We start from the raw sequence: 18,572 nt of genomic DNA on the forward strand, positions 1-18,572 counted from the left end.
TTATAATATCTTATTTTATTTATCTTAAACCAAAACACTTGCCTTTGTCATGTCTCTGTCCATCTTCACCACCTTTTCCATATTTGCCCCAGTGCCAAGCCGAAATGGTCGACCCTCAGAGCTGCTACAAATTGGAGTGAGTGAAAACATGTTTAACTGAGAGAAACTGACATTAATAATGGCAACAAAAATATAAATCATCTGGTAAGATGAATAGTACCTAAGAAGTGGCTGTAAAACCTCATGGGACGACTGATCTTCTCTTTTGTGGATGAAAATCGACAGCTTTCCATCTACTGCTTCTGCCTCCTCCCCGATATCATCCGTCTTGAGAGCTCCTTTAGAGCTTGCCCGGGAAAGACTGGTATCTGGTTCAGAGGAGCTGGGGGAGAGGAGTGTCTGACAACCTGAGACAAGAAAGGAAAAATTTACCTCAAGAGTAATGTACAAAAAAGGAGGGACACATTTTTTTTTTCCTCCTTGGCCGTAGATACAAACCTGGTACTACATAATCTGCCAGCTTAGCCAGTAGCAAGGCAGCAATACGTGAAGCTGGGTCACTGGCATCCTGCTGCTCAGCATCCAGGGTATTGATCGAGTAACTCCATGACGGCAGGGCTACATTACCACAGTCCTCAACACTCATGAGAGGCAGTGCGGCTCGGCACAGCTGCAAGATGATGAGTACTAGCTTTGGAGAGGGTCTCTGATCAAGCAGCAAGGATAGGAGCTTAGAAACACAGGCAGGCTGGCTAAGAATAGCTTTCCCTATGTGGCTCCTGTGATAAAAACAAAGAAACGTATAGGTATATGGAAGGAAGACGAATTAAAGATATGCAAAAAGAGCTTTAGCTTTACCTGGAGAGATCATTGAGCAGACTGAGAACATCCTGTAAGGCATCATTGCCAGCTGCCTGATTCCCACAGCACTCTGTTGCTCTGGCCAGATGATTGGTCAGCAGGCTGGAAACCTGCCTTGCCAGACCAGAATGAACTGCATCTGTTGAACCACCTTTTAGAGACAAATCGAATGAGTTGACCTTTCATAGCCAACCACAGCAATAGAATAAGGTTTGCCTGTTAGCAGATCACAAACCTTCCACTTTCTCCCACTCGATGCACCGGTTGGCCAGCACCTGAAAAGCAGCCCAGGCCATGGTGGCCACTTTCTGCTTTTTGGTCTGCTTCTCATTTGAGCTGCATTCTCTTTGACCACTTAAACTGCAAAGTTTATCCATGAGCTGGACGAGGCCGCTCCGAACAAGGCACTGCTCCTCACTCCTATAATACCAGATTAGATTAGTTCATCAAAACTGATGTATTCATGTCTTAGCCTGATGCTGCAAAGTTGATTGACTTGCCTGGTATAGGGAATTGTGCAAAGCAAGCCAATACTGTTGGCACAAGCAATAGGGTAGCGAGCACATAATGACACTACAGAGGTCATGGTCTCTCCAAAAGCTTCCTGCACCTGCTCAACCATCCCACCACAGGTCAGCTCCTCAATCCTGAACAGATGATAGACATATAAACACATAAAACAGCTTCAGAAATAAGATAGAACTTGGCTGGTCATCTTTTCTTACCTTGGGCCTCCTTGCAGCACCATGGTAACAGGTCCTACCAGATGAGTTACCCCGCCCACTCTGACTGCAGCAGTTAGGAGCTCTCTCATATGAACAAGCGCCTGCTTTCGTGTGCTGCCTCGTCTCCAGCGCGTCTGTGCAGCAGACAGGAAACTGCTGCTCGACACCTATTGAACCAGACAGGTAAACTTTTTATTTTTGAAGTTTTTACAGCACTAGTAGCTCATTTTTTTCAACAGTAGGCTGACAGGAAAGGGGGTATGAGGGAGAGATATGCAACAAAGGACCACAGGTCCGATTCGAACCCGGGTCGGCCACGTCAAGGACTAAGGCCTGGGTACATGGGTCCTGCGCTAACCACCGCGCCACTGAAGCACACCCCAGATAGGGAAACATTACGCACCCGAATTCACCACATGAATCCAGCAAAAAACATTTCAAACAGGCAGGTGAGGGATAATCGATAAATTGACACCACTTACAGCCTGATCAGGTGTGGTTCCGATGAAAGCAAACAGTTGTCCCAGCAGTACACTGTAAGTCGGCTTGTCTCTGCCATCTTCAATAGCCAGAGACTGCAGCAAAGTAAACGAGCTGCTCCGATGACTAGTCGGATGGTGGCGCCTTCTGCAAATAGTTGAAGTAAAACACTCAACCTGCAGTCTTTTAATTAATGTTTGTATCAATTGTAATAGCCTGAAAAAAAATCAAACCTTTGTTGAGCATGATTAAACTCCAAGTCTTGGTTTGCAATCATTTCCAGGTCAGAGGGAGCAGACATGCTGCGTAAAAAGACCGGCTGCTTAACCAAAGGAATCACCGTCTTGGCATCTGATACAGACTTGGACGCTGTCACAAAAACAGCACCACTTGGTGTCAGTAAATAATGACTTCCAGAGGATCAAAAGAACATACATAGATTAAAAAAAAAAAAGTAGTGGACTACCTGGACCTGGTGTCCCAGCTGGTGTGGTGGTTAGGCTTCTGCAGTGTGGAGCGATGGTGACATGGAGAAGTAGCTCGGAGCGGTTCATCAGACTTTTTACAAGCATTTTGGTTTTAGCCAGTGGGACCATGCCCCTGATGAGCGTGTTGTTTACCTCCTGGAAGAACTTCTCTCTATGTGTGCAAGAAGAAAAAAAAGGTGTCAGTGCAGGACTCACAATGATCATAAATAAATACCTTCAATTAACTTGATATAAAACACTTCAACATCTTATATCAACATCTTAATATAACATACAGAAAGAAATGTACATTCTTTAAATAACATACAGAAAGAAATGTACATTCTTTTTCTCAATGTTTCTTAAAATAGCATACCTTTTTACATATACATAGATATACGTACAGATATATATATAGAAGAGCTATATGTGTATATATATTTTATCTCTTTTTATTCTTATTTTTATCTTTATTATATTGTATAGTTGGATGTGTGTATATATCATGTAAAACTGTAACTAGAGCGTGTAACAAAAGTAATTTCCCTCTGGGATTATTAAAGTATTTCTGATTCTGATTCTTTGTTCACTAATTAGTGAATTAAGATTTAAGACTGTTTTAGCTGCAGTAATTTTGGCTATTTAAATGGACCCGATCACACTTAGTAACACTCCACAGTAAGTTCACTTCAGAACTAAAGCTTGATTAAACTACAGATAACTCCACCTACTGACTCTAAAGGGTAAAGCCCACAGATAAAATCAAGGCTTTACTTCTATTCACACTCTTAAATAATAATTTCAATAAAAAAGTATTTTTCTAAATTGTATCAATTATTTACACACTTCTTAAACTTTAGATTTACAATACAAGATACAGATTTTATGTTTCTTTGCAATTAATTCATATTCTCAGTCAGTAAAGCATTTAGAGCAAAGCAATACATGGCTAATTTATGGAAACATCCATCTATGTAATATTTTTAAAAAGCAGCAATAAGCAGTAGTCCATTATTCAATAATTATCCATTAAGCCTCTCTGTGGCCGTCATCGTTGTGTAATGTAACATGCTGTATAAGGTTTAGAGGTTAATAGCGTGGTAAAATATCAATTAAAGGATAAAAAGAGAAGATACTGAGATGAATAAATAAATTACTCTGAATCTACAATTTATGGTAGCTAAGAACACGAAGAGTAAAGACATGAAGACTTTTTATTAATGGTTTGTTTGTAAACTCATGTCATATCACAACATTCCCCAATATACAAATAAATATATATGATTTTTTTTTCTACTGTTTTTTTGGTCCTAAACCCTAAAATCATCTTGCTTTTGATCTTTATTTGTGTTTGTGTTTTTTCCTCAGTTCTTAATTTCTTTTTTGTATCACCACTCGTCTAATGTATAACTTAGACCAAAAATCAAGTTATCTCATGCATTTATATTACATGTATTTAGTGTTAGGATAATTACCATTGATGATGTGAGTTAATTACACCCTAAATGGGAAGTATATATGGAAATTTTAGAGGGAGTAAGCATGATGTGTGTGATTTCATTGCATTATGTTACTTTAGTCCCCCTAATATAAAAGCATAGTCTTAAACTATCATTTTTTACTGACCTCAATGCCAGAACAACATTCTCTAGATCACTGAAGTCGAATGGTACCTCCTTCAGTGAGCAGAGTAATTCCAGTTCCTTCATTTTGTTCTAGCAGGAAAAATACAACTTTAGCAGCTTTGAAATTAACAATCACGATTTTCTTTCTAATAGCTTAAAATATGCATGGCATAACATGGTGCATGATACCTCAAAGAAGTGATAGTCATGAAAGAAAGGAGTGTTATTCTCCAGTTTTCCTTGCTGAGCCTCCTCTACCTCATTCTGCCACTTCTGTTCCAATTCTGCAACACTCTGAAAGCAAAGGAAGTCTTAATCAACCACAGTTGGTATTCTTTTCTTTTTTCAAGAGTTGTTCATAAGATATTATTTTCTTTTTCTTGTCCCAGCATCTGATCAACTTTATCCCAATAATATTTCTAAATAAATTGTTTAACTGCAGGTTGTTTTGAGCAGTAAACATTAAAACTAATAAGGCTGAGTAATTTCCAATCTTTGGCTCACCTGCAGCTGACGCTCCATTGCATTGATCTTCTTAAAGGTCTCAGCCATAATCTTACAGACCAGGTCATACTCCTCAGTGTGATCTTCACGATATTGATAGTTCACAAGTGACTGGAGACCATCCACTAGACTCAGATGTTTAATGACGCAGGATACAATGACCTCTTCTAGGACATCTGGCCGGATCACCTCCCTAATGTACAACAACGTAAAGGGGGGAAAAAGTTAATTGAGGGAAAAAAAATTAAACGTATTTTCCGGACTATAGAGGGCACCTCACTATAAGCCACACCCACTATTTTTTTTTTTTAATTTTTTTTTTTAATTTATAAGCAACACCAGGTTATAAGCCGCTGATATCTAATGAACTATCCCTCACCAAACCTATAGGGGGAGCTCTACATTAAGCCCCTGGAGTAGGGATGAAGAAAAAATGCTAGCTCCCGTTAGCTCTGTTGGCTCACAGCAGTAAGAGCTTCTACTCAAAGATGGGGCTTCGTCAGCTCTTTATTTCAGCTCAGCAGGAGTTGAGCTCATTCTCTTCATTCACTCGGCAGCTTTAATTGCAGCAAATTAATGGGAAAAATGTGTGATAAATGAAAATTATCCCCACAGTCTTTCATTTCCAACTTTGACTTCCCCCACTGGCAATTAGGAAAAATCAACAGGAAAGCTGTACTTTCTTATAATAAAAATTATAAGAATAATTGAACTTTCTCATATTGGAGAAAGTTACCTCTGCATTTAACCCATCCCCAGGGGCTGCCACTGTGCGGCGCCCGGGGAGCAATCGAGGGTTAAGGGTCTTGGTTAGGAACCCGGAGTGCAGGCTGTGGGGATTAAACCGGGTATTTGCAAACTTCTTAGAGCACAAGCGCACTGCTCGAACCACTAGGCCAACACTCCCCCTAATAAGCTGCATGGTTCAGAGTGTGGAAAAAACCTAATGCCTTATAGTCTGGAAAATACTGTAAACTTACTGCTATTCAATAAGAATTTAACCCAATCATCCTCTTCATGTGTTGGAATGACTCCCTTACTTAATGCTGGGGCGGAACTGGGGTCGAGCCCTTCCAGAGACCTCCCTCAGCCTGCTCATGATCCCCGGAGGAAGGCGGATACGAGGCAAATCAAAGTAGGACCCAGGCATGAGGCCTGGAGGAGGAATGAGCACATCAGAGGGGTAGGTAAACTCCCGGTCCTCCTCTATAGTGAGTGGCAGTGGTGAGGGACTTGGCGTGAGAGCAGGCGAAATGGCACCATTTGTTTCCACCTGCCATTGGCATCTAAATGAAAAGAAATGCCTGTCAGCATATTATCTTTGTAGACAATAATTCTGCTCTGTTTAACCATATAACTTCATATAAGGTCAAATATTCCTTATATAATTACTTCAGTCAATAAATGGATTTTCATTTAGCTGCATCACCTTTGTAAAAGCTTTGAGCATAACAAATCCTGACAAGCTTCCTCTTCCCTTGTCACCTCTGGGCCGTTGTAAAGAATGCGGAGCATTGAGCAAGCTAGCACTGACAGACCCAATGCAAGGTCTGCGAGAAATGGAAGGCCCCCAGAGACATCCTCAGATGACTCCTGTTAACAAAACAAATGATCAGGAATGACTTTTGCACTGCCAGCATTTCTAACTAGCTGGGAATATGGAAGTCAAGCACTTCCAGCTGTTACCTGAGCTCTGACTGTACAGGCGAACCCCCACATGGCTTTATCAGGAGTGTTATGTTCACGTCCACTTCTCATTTCAAAGGAAAATGTAACAGTATCTCCTTCAACCTATGTAGGACAAACACCTGATGAGAACATGTATGTGTCACAGATTTAAGATTTTAATTATCATTATTATTTACCTTTACAAGATCCTTGGGCCATCCTGTTCCTAAGACACTGCGACTCCCATACCCCAGAGTGTTTCCTCCGTACTCTGTGACTTTACGGCTGTTGGTGTTAGGACCAGCATAGATAACCAGCTAAAATACAGAACAACATACAGAGTAAGAAATGGCTTAGAATCTGTGAAGAAGACACAAAGAATGAGAAATATTACAGCTATAAAGAGGTATTACCTTGTCATAGTCATACTGCGAGGAACAGCGAGCATCGAAGCGCAGGTACAGGCAGCGGGCTCCAGGGATGTGAACGGTCTCTTTAAACTTGTAATTATCCCTCACAGGATGCATTGTCTCTACCGTTTTCCCAGCAGCCCACGGAGCAGGGATCTTAAGCCCAGTCAAGAAACCTGCCTCTTCTCGTTCATCAAGGATTCTTGTTTCAAAGACACAAATGATGATAATGGTGGGGTTTTTTTTAAACACATGGCATTTTGCATATTATTCCATGATTTTTTGGTTTGTGACAATCTTTGGTTAAACATTGGAGGTTTTTTTCCCAGTAAATTTGGACAGCCAGGTGTCGTTGCTTTCAATTTCAAAACTATTAGCTACCCCCTGTTAGTATACCACCTAACCTCCTAAAATAAAAACTGTGGTCAATTTGTGGTTTAATGTGGCAAACTGAAAAGAGGTTCAGGGGTTATGAATATTTGCACAGTATTGTGAATATGCTGCTGAATAGATATTAAAACTGGTTGTATTAAAGTGGTAATATACACAGAAAGAAACTGAGTAATGCTCATTATTTTTCTACTTATTCCTCTGCATGGGGAAACTCACTTGTCATCGGCAGCACATGCCTTTGCTCCCTGAGCAAGAGAGCCGCCTACAGGTAGAGGATCCTCAATGAAAAGGAGAGACTGAGTCTTAAGCAGCAAGGCAGTCTATTACAAAACAAAAGAAATACAAAAAAGGTGAGCATGGATTTCTGCTTATCCTCCCCCTTTCGCCATCTAATGAAATAACTCTATAATATTGGCCAAACTAACCTGGCTGGTATAAAGTACTAACTGCACCAACTGAGGCATGAGAGCATCAGCCAGGGTGAGAGTCTGCAAGGTGGGATGCATCAGGGAGGTGAGTAGCACAGGTAAAAGGTGCCCAAGCATTGTTGCCTTGGTTACTTGCTCCAAGCCCTTCAACCTGAACAACACAGGGAGAGAAGGTGTATCATAATTATACAAGCAAGAAAAAACATTTTACAACCTGTTACAAAAAAATACTGATCAAAAGTGGTTGGTTCAAAAATATAAGAAATAGGTACACTCATAGCTAAGCTACATGCTAAGCAAAAAAAGGGTGAAAGGTTAAGGTTCTGTTAATTGTTACAATTTATATCAGAAGAAATTCACTGGGAGACTGACTGCTGAGGTTAGTAACTCAAATGTGACATTTTCCCAATAAATAATGACAATATACAAGTACTACCATATCATGCTGCAACAATAGTCTTCGGGGTGGAAGCTGCTACTTTACAATAAATATTCAGTCTTATCCATTTTACAAATGAGGAAGTATTTTTTGGTTTGTTTGTTTTTTTAAAGTGGAGAATTAAAAAGCCCAGAACTTTAACCAGCTTTTTAAAAGGAGATCATTTTCAAAAAATATGAGTAGAAACGTTTGCCTCAATATCTAAAGAAGTTAATGGGAAAGGGATAACCAGAAGCTTAAAGTTCCTGATTAACCTACAGCACGTGGATTTCAAGAAGCATGCTGAGAAATCAATGTTAGCATGCTTTAGGAAACATAATTCAATGTAAAGATCTGTATTCTATACAACCCATACAGATGAAGAGCGACATTTAGTTATGCCAATTGCTAACTGATGATACCACAGAGGGAGTGAAAGTCAACTATATAATGAAATTGTCTAAAAGAATAGTAAAACCCTGAGTTAGAGCACACCTCTGTTCCTCATATTCTATTCTACACATTGTTCTCATCACTTCTTAAAATATTTTATTTAGAGAAAGTAGCTCAAATCTGTAGTCAACTCACCTGGTCTCTCTGTCAGATATGTCACTGTTAATCAGAGCTGTGGTCACCTGCTGCAGGGTCTCCAATACTTCATCACAACCCACCAGGATTTTAGTTGAAAGAGACAAGATGCTGCTCTGGAGCTCCTGAGGACAACACAGAATAGGCCCAGACTTACGTAACATTGCCTTAATGTTTTTTAATGATACTAAATCAATCACACATTTTTATAGACTGTAATAAACTTATAAAGTCATATTCCACAATATCTACTGTACAACTCCACTAACTTGTCTTTGAGCTGCTGGGAGGGAGCACTCAAATAGAACCCACAAAAAATCATCCCTTCTGCAGAAGGTTATTTGCTTTAAAATACAATTTACATGAAATACTTTGTTACAATAAACAAGTAAGCTGCAAATGCAAAACTTTAAAGCGGCCACATCCACTGCGTAAAGTCATAGCTTGGCTTCTCAAAGACAGGCAAAGCTTAGACAGTGGTAGGGTAGTTTAAGGGGATGTTTACCTGTACCTTCATTGTTTCCCCTTGCAGGGAGCTATCGCTATCGTCGCTTTCATCTGGGCGGATAAGAATGGTGTTACTGAGGAGGTGGTTTTGAACAGCCATGAGGTAGCGCAGACAAGGTGAGACCACCTTAAAATAAACAAGAGCAAAAAACACATAGATGAGTAGTAATACTCAAACTTCAAAGCATGTCATCTGTCTGTATTGTTGACATTCAGGAGCCGCTGAACTGTTTTTCATACTGGCACAGTGGAGAGCAGCTTCAGGAAATCATCTCTGGCGACAGTCTGACATTTAGTAATAAGGAGGCAGGATTCCCGGACTACGGTCTTCAGGACACAATGCAGAAGCTCATCATTTAGTCTGGAAATAAAGGGATATTTGAGACAAATAAAATGGGATACAAATAAAAATCATGTTTAACTAAAATGGCCATTTTATTGAGTCAGAGACATAAGTAACCTGTAGTGGTCATCATCTTCACTCCCAAATCTATTCTTCTGTAGTTGTTCAGCCAAGTTGGTAAGAATTACATCGCGAAGTTGAGACAGGCCACCGTTTCTTTCACCTGAGTTTTCCATGCAAAACATGAGCCTTAGTACCATCATACACCATTAAAAGCACAACCCTTCTTTTTAATATAATATCACCTTCAGTTAGAACCAGTTTTAGAAGTTTGTTCAGTTCTGTCTCTCCTTGATACAGAGTGTTTAGGCCTGAGCTAAATAGGGAGAGAACAAGGAGGCTGGTTAGAGAAAAATAACAATTACCATTAATAAATAGTGTGTGAGTGCAGAATTACCTGATGGCCAGGCACACCTCTTTCTGTATCTCTGTTCCTATCTGATCAACTGGAGCCATGAGCAACTGCCACAGGAGCAGGCCTGATCGCCTCACACTCTCTCTATCCTGCTCTGACTGAGGATTAAAGAACCTGAAAACCACCTAGAAAACACAACCATAACAATAAAAGAAATGGTTGTCAACCTATCCATTTGCTTATAAGAAATCTTAAGTCACTTTTTGGATAATGCTACGTTCACACCACAAGAAGCAGAGGTACAGTAGCAGAAGCAGCTAGTTTACATGCAAGGTCAATGGTTGACGCGCATCAAGGCCCAGCAAAAGGTCCCGCAACACGTTTTGAGCAGCAGGAGCAGCTCATCTGAGCAGCTGAAACAGCGTCTCACAAACTTCTGAGCATCTGACGCCTTTCAGAAGCAGCAGTTGCTAGAGTTGGAAAAATGTAACTTTTGAAGCTTGATGTACCCGATAAATCAATCAAAAAAGCTGATCTGAGGCTGGCAGGGAGACGGTCGTAGCGCTGCTGATGCAGATCGCTATGATCTTTTTATGAACTTAAAAGCTCGAAACCTGTCGGCAAAATATGTTCGCTTTTATTATTCTGGTGCCCGCAGTTTGGATTATTTACGTGAAACACGCATTCCGGCCGCAGCAAACAGTAGCGGAAAACCGCAAAGAGGTGGCCGGGCCAAAAGCTGCAGTTGAAGGGATTCCTAGTGACAGCGCACCGCCGGTGTATGAGGTCTGAGCAGTTCCAACAGCAGGATAATATTTGAAGGCAGGATCGTAATCTTGAACTGATTGCACAGATGAAGTTTTCAGGTGGACTTTCTCAATTAAAAACATATTAAAACTACTTTACCCACTGATCACAGCAAATATAGCTGCCATTGTTACAGGCAAAGAAAGAAGGTAGCTCCGCCCAACTCGCATCAGACCCACTTTTTGATCGTGCAGCTAGAGCAGCACAGATGCTTCAGCCACGCGTCAGAACTAAACTTGTACAACATTAAAAAGGAAGCAGCACGTGCGTTTCTGCTGCTCCAGTTGCTTACGGTCTGAACGTAGCATAACTTCAGTCATTCGGCTCTGTAGCATACCTGGAAAACTACCAAAATGCAGCGGATAATGCAAGTATCTCCATTGACCATGGCCTTTTCCATGATGTCGCAGATGCTGCTAAAGTGACGGGCTTCAATGGGATGCTGTTTACCCAGCAGTGCTTCCAGGGGCAGGCTGTTGCTGCTGGCGGCCAGTAGGTTGAGCTGGTGGATACACATAGCACCTACATGATGAAGTAGCTGGTTGATTACCTCCCCAGTGGCAACTGTTTCCTCTGTAAAAAAAAATGTTTTTCTGCATTAATCCCATGTTTGACCTAATTGTAAAAATATGAAGTGGTGTCGGTTCTGATTGGGTCTACCTTTGGGTTCCTTGATGACATGGCTAACACCGAGTCTATGGCACACATGATGAAAGGCTTGGTTCCCAGGATTGCACCACTGATCTATGTAGTCACTGGAGCAGGTCCATATCAAGTTGTTCAATGCATCATAACATGCTCCTTTAATCAAAAAATGCAGATGAAAAACAAAAAGGTCACATTTATTGATATAAATTCATATCATATAAATATATATATATATATATATATTTTTTTTTTAAACAATCTAAATGACTTCATTTGAAGTTACCTAGCCCTGCTACCTGGGCGCCCCTGCCAAGAGAACTGCCAGGAGCATCAATGAGGTCGGCGCGGCTGCTGAATTGGCCATCAGCCAAGTTAAAAACCAGGCTGGAAGCTAAAACTAAAAAGAGAAACAAATGTGTCATGTTTATATAATTTCAGGACAAGCACATACTAAACGTAATAATTCTATTCAGTTTCTTTATATAGCGCCTCTCAACTCATGAGGAAAAACTTCTTGTTGTCTGTTCACTCTCAAAAATCCTTAAGTATGATTGCCAATCAGCATCGTGCAGACAGTTTCACGACCCCCCCTGCTCCATAGAGCCCCTCAATAGACCGAGATTTAAACCTCAACAGGGATTTCTCAGAGAAATGTTGCTCCAGAGCAGAGGGAAGATCTCGCCAGAGAGAAGAATAAACAGCTGATTAATGCGCAGCACACTCATTAAATTAGGAATATGTTTGTGTATATTTATTGGAATTTAATAACTACATTTACGAAGTTTGACAATGGATATTTGACCAATAATTTTACAAAATATACAGGTTAGGTAGTTGGATCGCATCTAACAAACTGACTTGTGAAAAAAAAAAATCTGACATCCGTTTGAAGGGATTCTAGAAAACTGACAAAAACAGTATAATAATACATTTTATTTAGCGTATTATAAATCTATAGCAGGAATATCCTGACAGGTCAGAAATGCTTTACAGAAATGCTTTACAAAGATACTAACTAACTGGTGGATTTGTGCTTACTTTTAAGAGAAGACAGGCTGCTGGTGCCTCCAAACAGGGAACGAGTGGCAGAGCTACCAGACACACCAGGGGGGGAAACAAGCATTACTAGATAGGTGCCACACACGTACATGGGGGTCTTTCTCAGCGTCTTCAGGGGGAGGCCGCAACTAGTGTTTACAGCTTGAGAGGAATAAGGTGACAGGTTAAAAAACAGGGTTAGGGCAAACACATGTTACATCATGTCTTATCCTCTGCCTTTACCTGACTGTTCCTCTTTGACGGTGTTGGTGACTGCGGAGCCTGTGAGAGCAGCCAGTGTGGCAGAATGGGAGGCCCGGAAACGTGACATTCGACTCAAGAGAAGTTCATTCAAGCACTTGGAAGACTCGCCCTCTTTGCGAGTTAGAATAACTCTTTCTTGCAAGATGTCTGCAACACACAACCCTGTCTGTGTCTGTGCCATGCAAAAGATAAAGAACACATAGATGAATACATTTTTTTTTTTTTTCAATAATGTAACAGAATATACTGAATGTCTGTGGCCCTCACCGACAGGTGAAAGACATCCATGAAGACAGAGTGGCCTTTCTGAGTTTTTTCATTGAGACTTGCTGGGGACCAGACCCAGTAGAGATAGGTTCCATCTGAGCAGAGATGCAGCGTGGTCATGCTACTGCCCACTGGGAAGTGATGGGCTGGCATGGGCACAATCTGGCACACCTGAAAGGGGAACAACAAATAATAGAATGGAATAAGAAACATTTGGGATTTCCCCAGCCACGGTGAGTTTGGTAGAAATTAAATAAAATTAAAATTAATTAAATTAACAAAATATATCAAAAGCATATCTTTTAGACTCTGAATTTTCTGCATATTCTGGTAATATATATCACTGTAGTCAACCAATATCCTGGACGATTTTGAAATTTTTTAGGTATGAAAAGTAAGACATGTCCGGGAAAAAGAGGACATCTGGTCCCCCTTCCATATCAACAATTTGATGTTTCAGTGAGTGAGTGCTCGTTGCTATGATGCGTCTTTGCTCAGCAGCTTCGCTCGTTGTAAACCAACCAATCAGAGCACAGCTCATCTAAATATTCATGAGCATACCACAGAAGGAACAACACCTTGTTTCATTCTGGGGCTCTTAACTAGGCTTGCATTAGGGTTCATAGAACAGCAAATATGCCATTTCAGCCCAACCAATGTTACACACCCTATTCAGAGAACTTAAGGACCAGCACCAAATACCCTATAGAATCATCCTATGACCCTTTTAAACTTGCAATACTGAAATTTAAGAGTACATTTTTTCACAGTAAACTTAAAGTAGACAGTACCTGGAGAGTGAAGGGGTCAACAACCTGGCACAGCTGATGAGGCTTGGCATCAAAGGAAGAGGGACGATGGAGAAGACGGCCACTGCTGAACACGACCCAGCCTGGCTCCAACTCTTCATTTCGACAATACACAAAACCCCTGCATATAGGCAGAGCTAACATGTCAGTACTGCAAATATTTGGACAAGTTACTTATAGCTTTTTTGTTTTGGTACTACTGGCCTTTATAATAAAGTATCCTGTCAAGACTTTTGGTTTAAAGCGGGGGGAAAGACATAAGGCAAATATCAACAGGGCAGGACTGAGAACCTCAGTCACACCTGATAAACATTTATGTGGCAAATTAATTAAAACAAAGAAAACCTATTTTTGGTTTTTGCAAGCATATGCAAAAACATACATGTCAAAATAAGACTTTAATTGGCTTTGAAGCTTACAAATTAAACCAATTCTATAGTTTCTAAAATAATAAATACTTAGGTCTTACTTAAATCTTAAACCCTACTTTACATATTTCAAAAGGTAATTCCTTAAAAGATCTGTGGCGACTCAGAACCCAATCAAATAATATCACGTCTCCTGTTGCTAAGCATTAAATTTGACCAGTTTTACTTCTGAGTCTCAGATGTCAGAAAAACAAAACATTGTTACACACATGAATAAAATATACAAATACATCTCTATAACTTAAATAAGGTATAGGCCTATATACACACTTTGCATTTGTAATAATTGATATTATTTTTATCATTTCATTATTTTAAAGAAGAAATAACAACATAGATAATTGTCATGTTCAAACATTGTGAGCAGTGAAAAATATTTTAAACCGCTTAAGTGATATTAACCTGGGAGAAAACCACAGAAGGGAAAGAATTCCAGAAAACAAGAGGACAGTTAACAGAGGAAAGGAATACATTTTTTTTTACTTCTATTAGCCATGAAGGATGAAGAATCAGGAAATGATGAAACCTCAGTGAAAGACATTGACACAAGGGAAGAATAGATTAGATCTTGAATTTAGAAGGCGAGGCTTACACATAGTGATACTAATGGTGATTACTATGCTAAGTGCTATGAAAGGTTTTTAAAATAAGTGTGAAATATGTACATCGTGTGACTGTTATGTTCTGAGCGGGGACCTAATACGCCTTTATCTCAAGAGTTTGTACAAAGCAATTCTCCTGAATATGGAGAAGCTGCATATTCTGTTTATCATAGAGAAGTAGAGCATCTGGTTTCTATCTTGTCTTATTTGGGTTTTGCTGCTTCTATCTACATCTCTCTCCCTTTATCCTTTTCTCACATCCTCCAAATATGTGTGCAATTTAATCATAGTGATAAGGGACATTAAGTGACATGTAGGTCCTCTGTTTAAGCCCACATTCTGGTCCTACTTTGGGAGGACTGAGACTTCTACAATTAGGCATGACACATTTCTAATTTGCTTTAGCCTTTGCAGCTTAGTGTTAGTGATTTAACTGTTATCTCTATTAGAAAGTAGGCTGATTGGCGTCACTGTGTTGGCCCTCTAATTTGACTGGCCGCCTATGATCATAAGTGAACAAATAACTGAAAAACTATCAGTGTAGAATGTGTCCTACATGCTTTCTTTATGTGTACAGCTAGAATGACTACTTTATTTAATAAGAACCGGTTGTGACAAGTTACTTACAGTTAGCAATCTGTCATGTTGTAAAATGCTGGAAACAGCTAGAAGAAATGAGGCTGCAGCAATGAATTTCACTCAAACTATCCTCTACAGTCAGCTTTAAAAGAACATTGTTGCATCTCCTCTGCATCTAATTTTATATTTGTTTTTTAATAAAATATCCAGATGGATCAGGGAACATATTTCAGTGGATGAAGAGATGCATGGTGGAATGAGTGTCACGTTACCTAAGTGTTCCATGTAAACCAGAGCCAAGCTTGCTTAGTCCTCTCCCAGAAGAATTGGTGGTGTACAGATATAGACCATCTGTGGCTAGACAGCGCCCAAGATCTGTGTCTGCAAGACAAGAGGTACGCAGTGGAAATTAAAAGTAGTGATATTGATCAAAAGAACTGTTTGGGAAATAAGGAACTACAATGGTGGAATTTTAAAATGCAAGAATTTAAATCTCATCAGTGATCTAACTAAAGCAGGCTGGTTTCTGGGTGTAGAACTGAATGAATTTAAAGAAAGGCAGTTGTATTTTTATACCAGCATGTCAGGGTGACAGCAACACTCCTTAGTGTGGAATTTTACACTAGAAGATCTAACAACTAATATTCAATAATAGTGGGATATTATCACATGGATAATATATTTTTTTCTTTTTTTACATAAATTTTAATCCAACCCAGGCAAATATGAGTTGATTTTCAATTTATAAGGCGCAGAGAAAAAAGTGAAAAAATATCTTACAGATCGGGATCTGCGTATTGTGAGTAGCGAGAGCCTCTCTTTACACACTCAATAGGCGTGTTTCCATCAGCTTTGTTTAATGCTCAGTATGGCTAAATTTAAAAATATTCCGTCAAATTTGCAAAAAAGTTTTATGCTTGCTTTAGGTGGTTTTTGCAAAAAAGGGTTGATGCAAAAATCTGGAGATGGAAACAATTTCAAATCAGCTCCGATGTAGAAAAGTTTTACCTTACACGACTGATCAACTGTTTCTGCTGTTCTTCTGCTTCCCACGTTTCTTTTATGCACATAAACATGGCCGGAAGCAACACTGCCATTACTAGCTGACATGTTAACGTAAGAACAACTTGCTCAATTGCAACACATTCATTTAAACGTTCTTCCATTACTGATCTGTGGTCAGGTGCCACATTGCAGCCTTTATTGCCTGTCTATTAGCTGGAAAAAAAAAAAGAAAATCGGATCAAAGATTTTTAAAGTCTGACGCTATCGCTGTGATCAGGGCTTAAATAGGCATTACGAAGTTTCAGAGCTGAATGCTGGTCACATTTGAATATCCACAAAATCCATTTTGAAAAAAAAATCATTTGATTGTTTGTTGGGTCTGACTCATTCATCAAGGACACGCTTGACATCACATCCACCCAACACATGAGAACATCCGATCCAAGGTAAATCAAGGAAAATAGGTGACAGGCATATAAATAGATGATGCCAGTCGCCTCATAAAACAATGTTTTAGTTGTAAAGGGTAAAATAAAAAGGCTTTATTAAAGATATTTTCAGTAAAAACGAACTGAAAAATGACTCCACTTAAAATCCATGTTGACTGCTGTTTTCAGTTGGCAATGAAAACCGTGATAATGGCAAAAATATGACACTAAAGAGTCTAAAATGTCAACTCCGTCATGTTGCTTTGCTTTGAGGACATCAACAAACTGTGAAATCTTGTTTAAGTAAAGAACTGTGCAATAGACTCCTCAATTTCACACAGAGGGAGTGATGATACCTCAAGTCTTAATGCAAAAAAAGGAATGACCAATTACAGACAGACTTCTGTAGTTATAAGTGAAAGAATTTAACAATCTAGTGCATCAGGCAGTAAATCCCAACTATTTCCAATCATTTATCAAGATGGAAAAAAGCTCTTCTTTATTTTAAAGAGATTTTGTTTTACTGAGCTTTTTTTTTTTTTTTTTTTTTTTTTTAAATGAGGAAAGCAAGAAAACGAAGGGAGCTGGGAGCTAATTTATAAGAGTCCCATAACTTGTTTAAGGGAGACAGCTTTGTGAAAAATGTTTTCTTATTTTAGAAAGAGATACTGGGCTTGGCAACAACTGGTATCAGTAAACTGAACTTTATAACCAACCAGAAAATAGCCCCAAACAAATATTTACCTTTATTTTCTGCTCCTCCAGTGGAATTATCAGGAGTGGGTAGCATATCCTCAAAACCCCAAGACACACTGTGTTTGCCCCCTAAGAGGCAGGATGGGGAGCCAGGGCCTCCTTCAAGGAGCAGAAGTCTGTGCAGGACAAGAAACAAAGTGGTTATATTTTTATATAAAGTACTGAATTGTTTTCTAGACAACCTAAATGGTTTGTCCTACCTGTAAAGCACATCTGACACAGGAAGATGGCCCAAATCAGTTTGTTTTTGCAGCAGATGAACTGTGTGAATGAAAGTCTTCAAAGAGCCCCTGCAAAATCGTTAGCAAGATTTAAAAATTGGGCCACAGCTTAAAAAACCCAAGAGAAAAAACACAGGTGAGAAATCTAAGAACTTTTAAAGAGGTAAAAAGAAGCAGAGGTACTCAATTAAACGAAGACATATCTACCCAAAGGGACGGCATTTATGGTGTCAATTAAAATCTAAACACTGTTTTAATGTGAAAGATATTTTCTAGAATGAATTTCTTTAGGGCTGAACAATCAGTGACTGCATGAACCTAACTTATTATAAGTATTTATCAAACTAGTAGAATATTTTTGCAAATTATGTTTATGCAACAATAATGTATAGAGCAAAACACTTAAAAAACAACATTTAAAAAGGTCCACTTTAAAGGTGGACATGAAGATCTAAACATATGAATCAAAGTCTCACATGTTTATTTGGAACATGTTTACTCCCAATAACAGTGACCTTGTTTATGTCTTGTGATGCACAAAGCATTTCAAGCACAATACAGTGGAGCCCACGAGGTTATGCAACCCTCACATTTAGTGACTTCCTAACCAGCCCTATCAGAGTTCAGGAAGCGTAAACCCGATTGTTCTTTGATTAGCTTGAACTCAAATAAAGGGGCTGTAGCTGGATGGTTCCACATAACAAAAACCAGGCACTGAGCAGCTGTGAACATCAGCACAGGTTAAACAAAAAGTGGCCTGTTGTGAAAATGACTGGATAATATTTGTTGCCACCTACAGAATTTAGCATTTAGAAATAATGTGAACATAAACAAGTACAATCGGCTATTCAGGGCAACACCCCTCACATACACATTAACCCACATTTA

General features: G+C 39.5%; 1 protein-coding gene across 2 annotated transcripts in view; it reads right to left on the reverse strand.

Annotated features, from left to right (window-relative positions):
• The window catches only part of LOC119783929 (probable E3 ubiquitin-protein ligase HECTD4), a 47,016-nt gene that overhangs the window by 23,923 nt on the left and 4,521 nt on the right, over positions 1-18,572 (reverse strand). The window contains exons 3-38 of one of the 2 annotated variants that reach the window (XM_038285674.1): positions 17,664-17,753; positions 17,452-17,579; positions 15,547-15,655; positions 13,648-13,786; positions 12,857-13,027; positions 12,569-12,761; positions 12,326-12,487; positions 11,571-11,684; positions 11,300-11,440; positions 10,977-11,212; positions 9,875-10,017; positions 9,723-9,793; positions 9,535-9,640; positions 9,315-9,435; positions 9,079-9,201; positions 8,568-8,692; positions 7,559-7,712; positions 7,350-7,453; positions 6,744-6,942; positions 6,528-6,647; positions 6,349-6,453; positions 6,092-6,255; positions 5,703-5,948; positions 4,663-4,855; positions 4,348-4,452; positions 4,160-4,248; positions 2,533-2,705; positions 2,300-2,435; positions 2,069-2,213; positions 1,587-1,753; positions 1,362-1,508; positions 1,097-1,281; positions 859-1,012; positions 499-779; positions 221-407; positions 43-124 (exon numbers count right to left, since the gene is read on the reverse strand). In XM_038285674.1, the coding sequence (XP_038141602.1) occupies positions 43-124; positions 221-407; positions 499-779; positions 859-1,012; positions 1,097-1,281; positions 1,362-1,508; positions 1,587-1,753; positions 2,069-2,213; positions 2,300-2,435; positions 2,533-2,705; positions 4,160-4,248; positions 4,348-4,452; positions 4,663-4,855; positions 5,703-5,948; positions 6,092-6,255; positions 6,349-6,453; positions 6,528-6,647; positions 6,744-6,942; positions 7,350-7,453; positions 7,559-7,712; positions 8,568-8,692; positions 9,079-9,201; positions 9,315-9,435; positions 9,535-9,640; positions 9,723-9,793; positions 9,875-10,017; positions 10,977-11,212; positions 11,300-11,440; positions 11,571-11,684; positions 12,326-12,487; positions 12,569-12,761; positions 12,857-13,027; positions 13,648-13,786; positions 15,547-15,655; positions 17,452-17,579; positions 17,664-17,753 (5,308 nt within the window). Of the gene's footprint in view, positions 1-42; positions 125-220; positions 408-498; positions 780-858; positions 1,013-1,096; positions 1,282-1,361; positions 1,509-1,586; positions 1,754-2,068; positions 2,214-2,299; positions 2,436-2,532; positions 2,706-4,159; positions 4,249-4,347; positions 4,453-4,662; positions 4,856-5,702; positions 5,949-6,091; positions 6,256-6,348; positions 6,454-6,527; positions 6,648-6,743; positions 6,943-7,349; positions 7,454-7,558; positions 7,713-8,567; positions 8,693-9,072; positions 9,202-9,314; positions 9,436-9,534; positions 9,641-9,722; positions 9,794-9,874; positions 10,018-10,976; positions 11,213-11,299; positions 11,441-11,570; positions 11,685-12,325; positions 12,488-12,568; positions 12,762-12,856; positions 13,028-13,647; positions 13,787-15,546; positions 15,656-17,451; positions 17,580-17,663; positions 17,754-18,572 lie in introns of both variants that reach the window. The other variant, XM_038285673.1, reaches the window with a different exon arrangement.

Source organism: Cyprinodon tularosa, unplaced genomic scaffold (assembly GCF_016077235.1).
Source record: "Cyprinodon tularosa strain WSP-4 unplaced genomic scaffold, ASM1607723v1 ctg214, whole genome shotgun sequence".
NCBI lineage: Eukaryota > Metazoa > Chordata > Actinopteri > Cyprinodontiformes > Cyprinodontidae > Cyprinodon > Cyprinodon tularosa.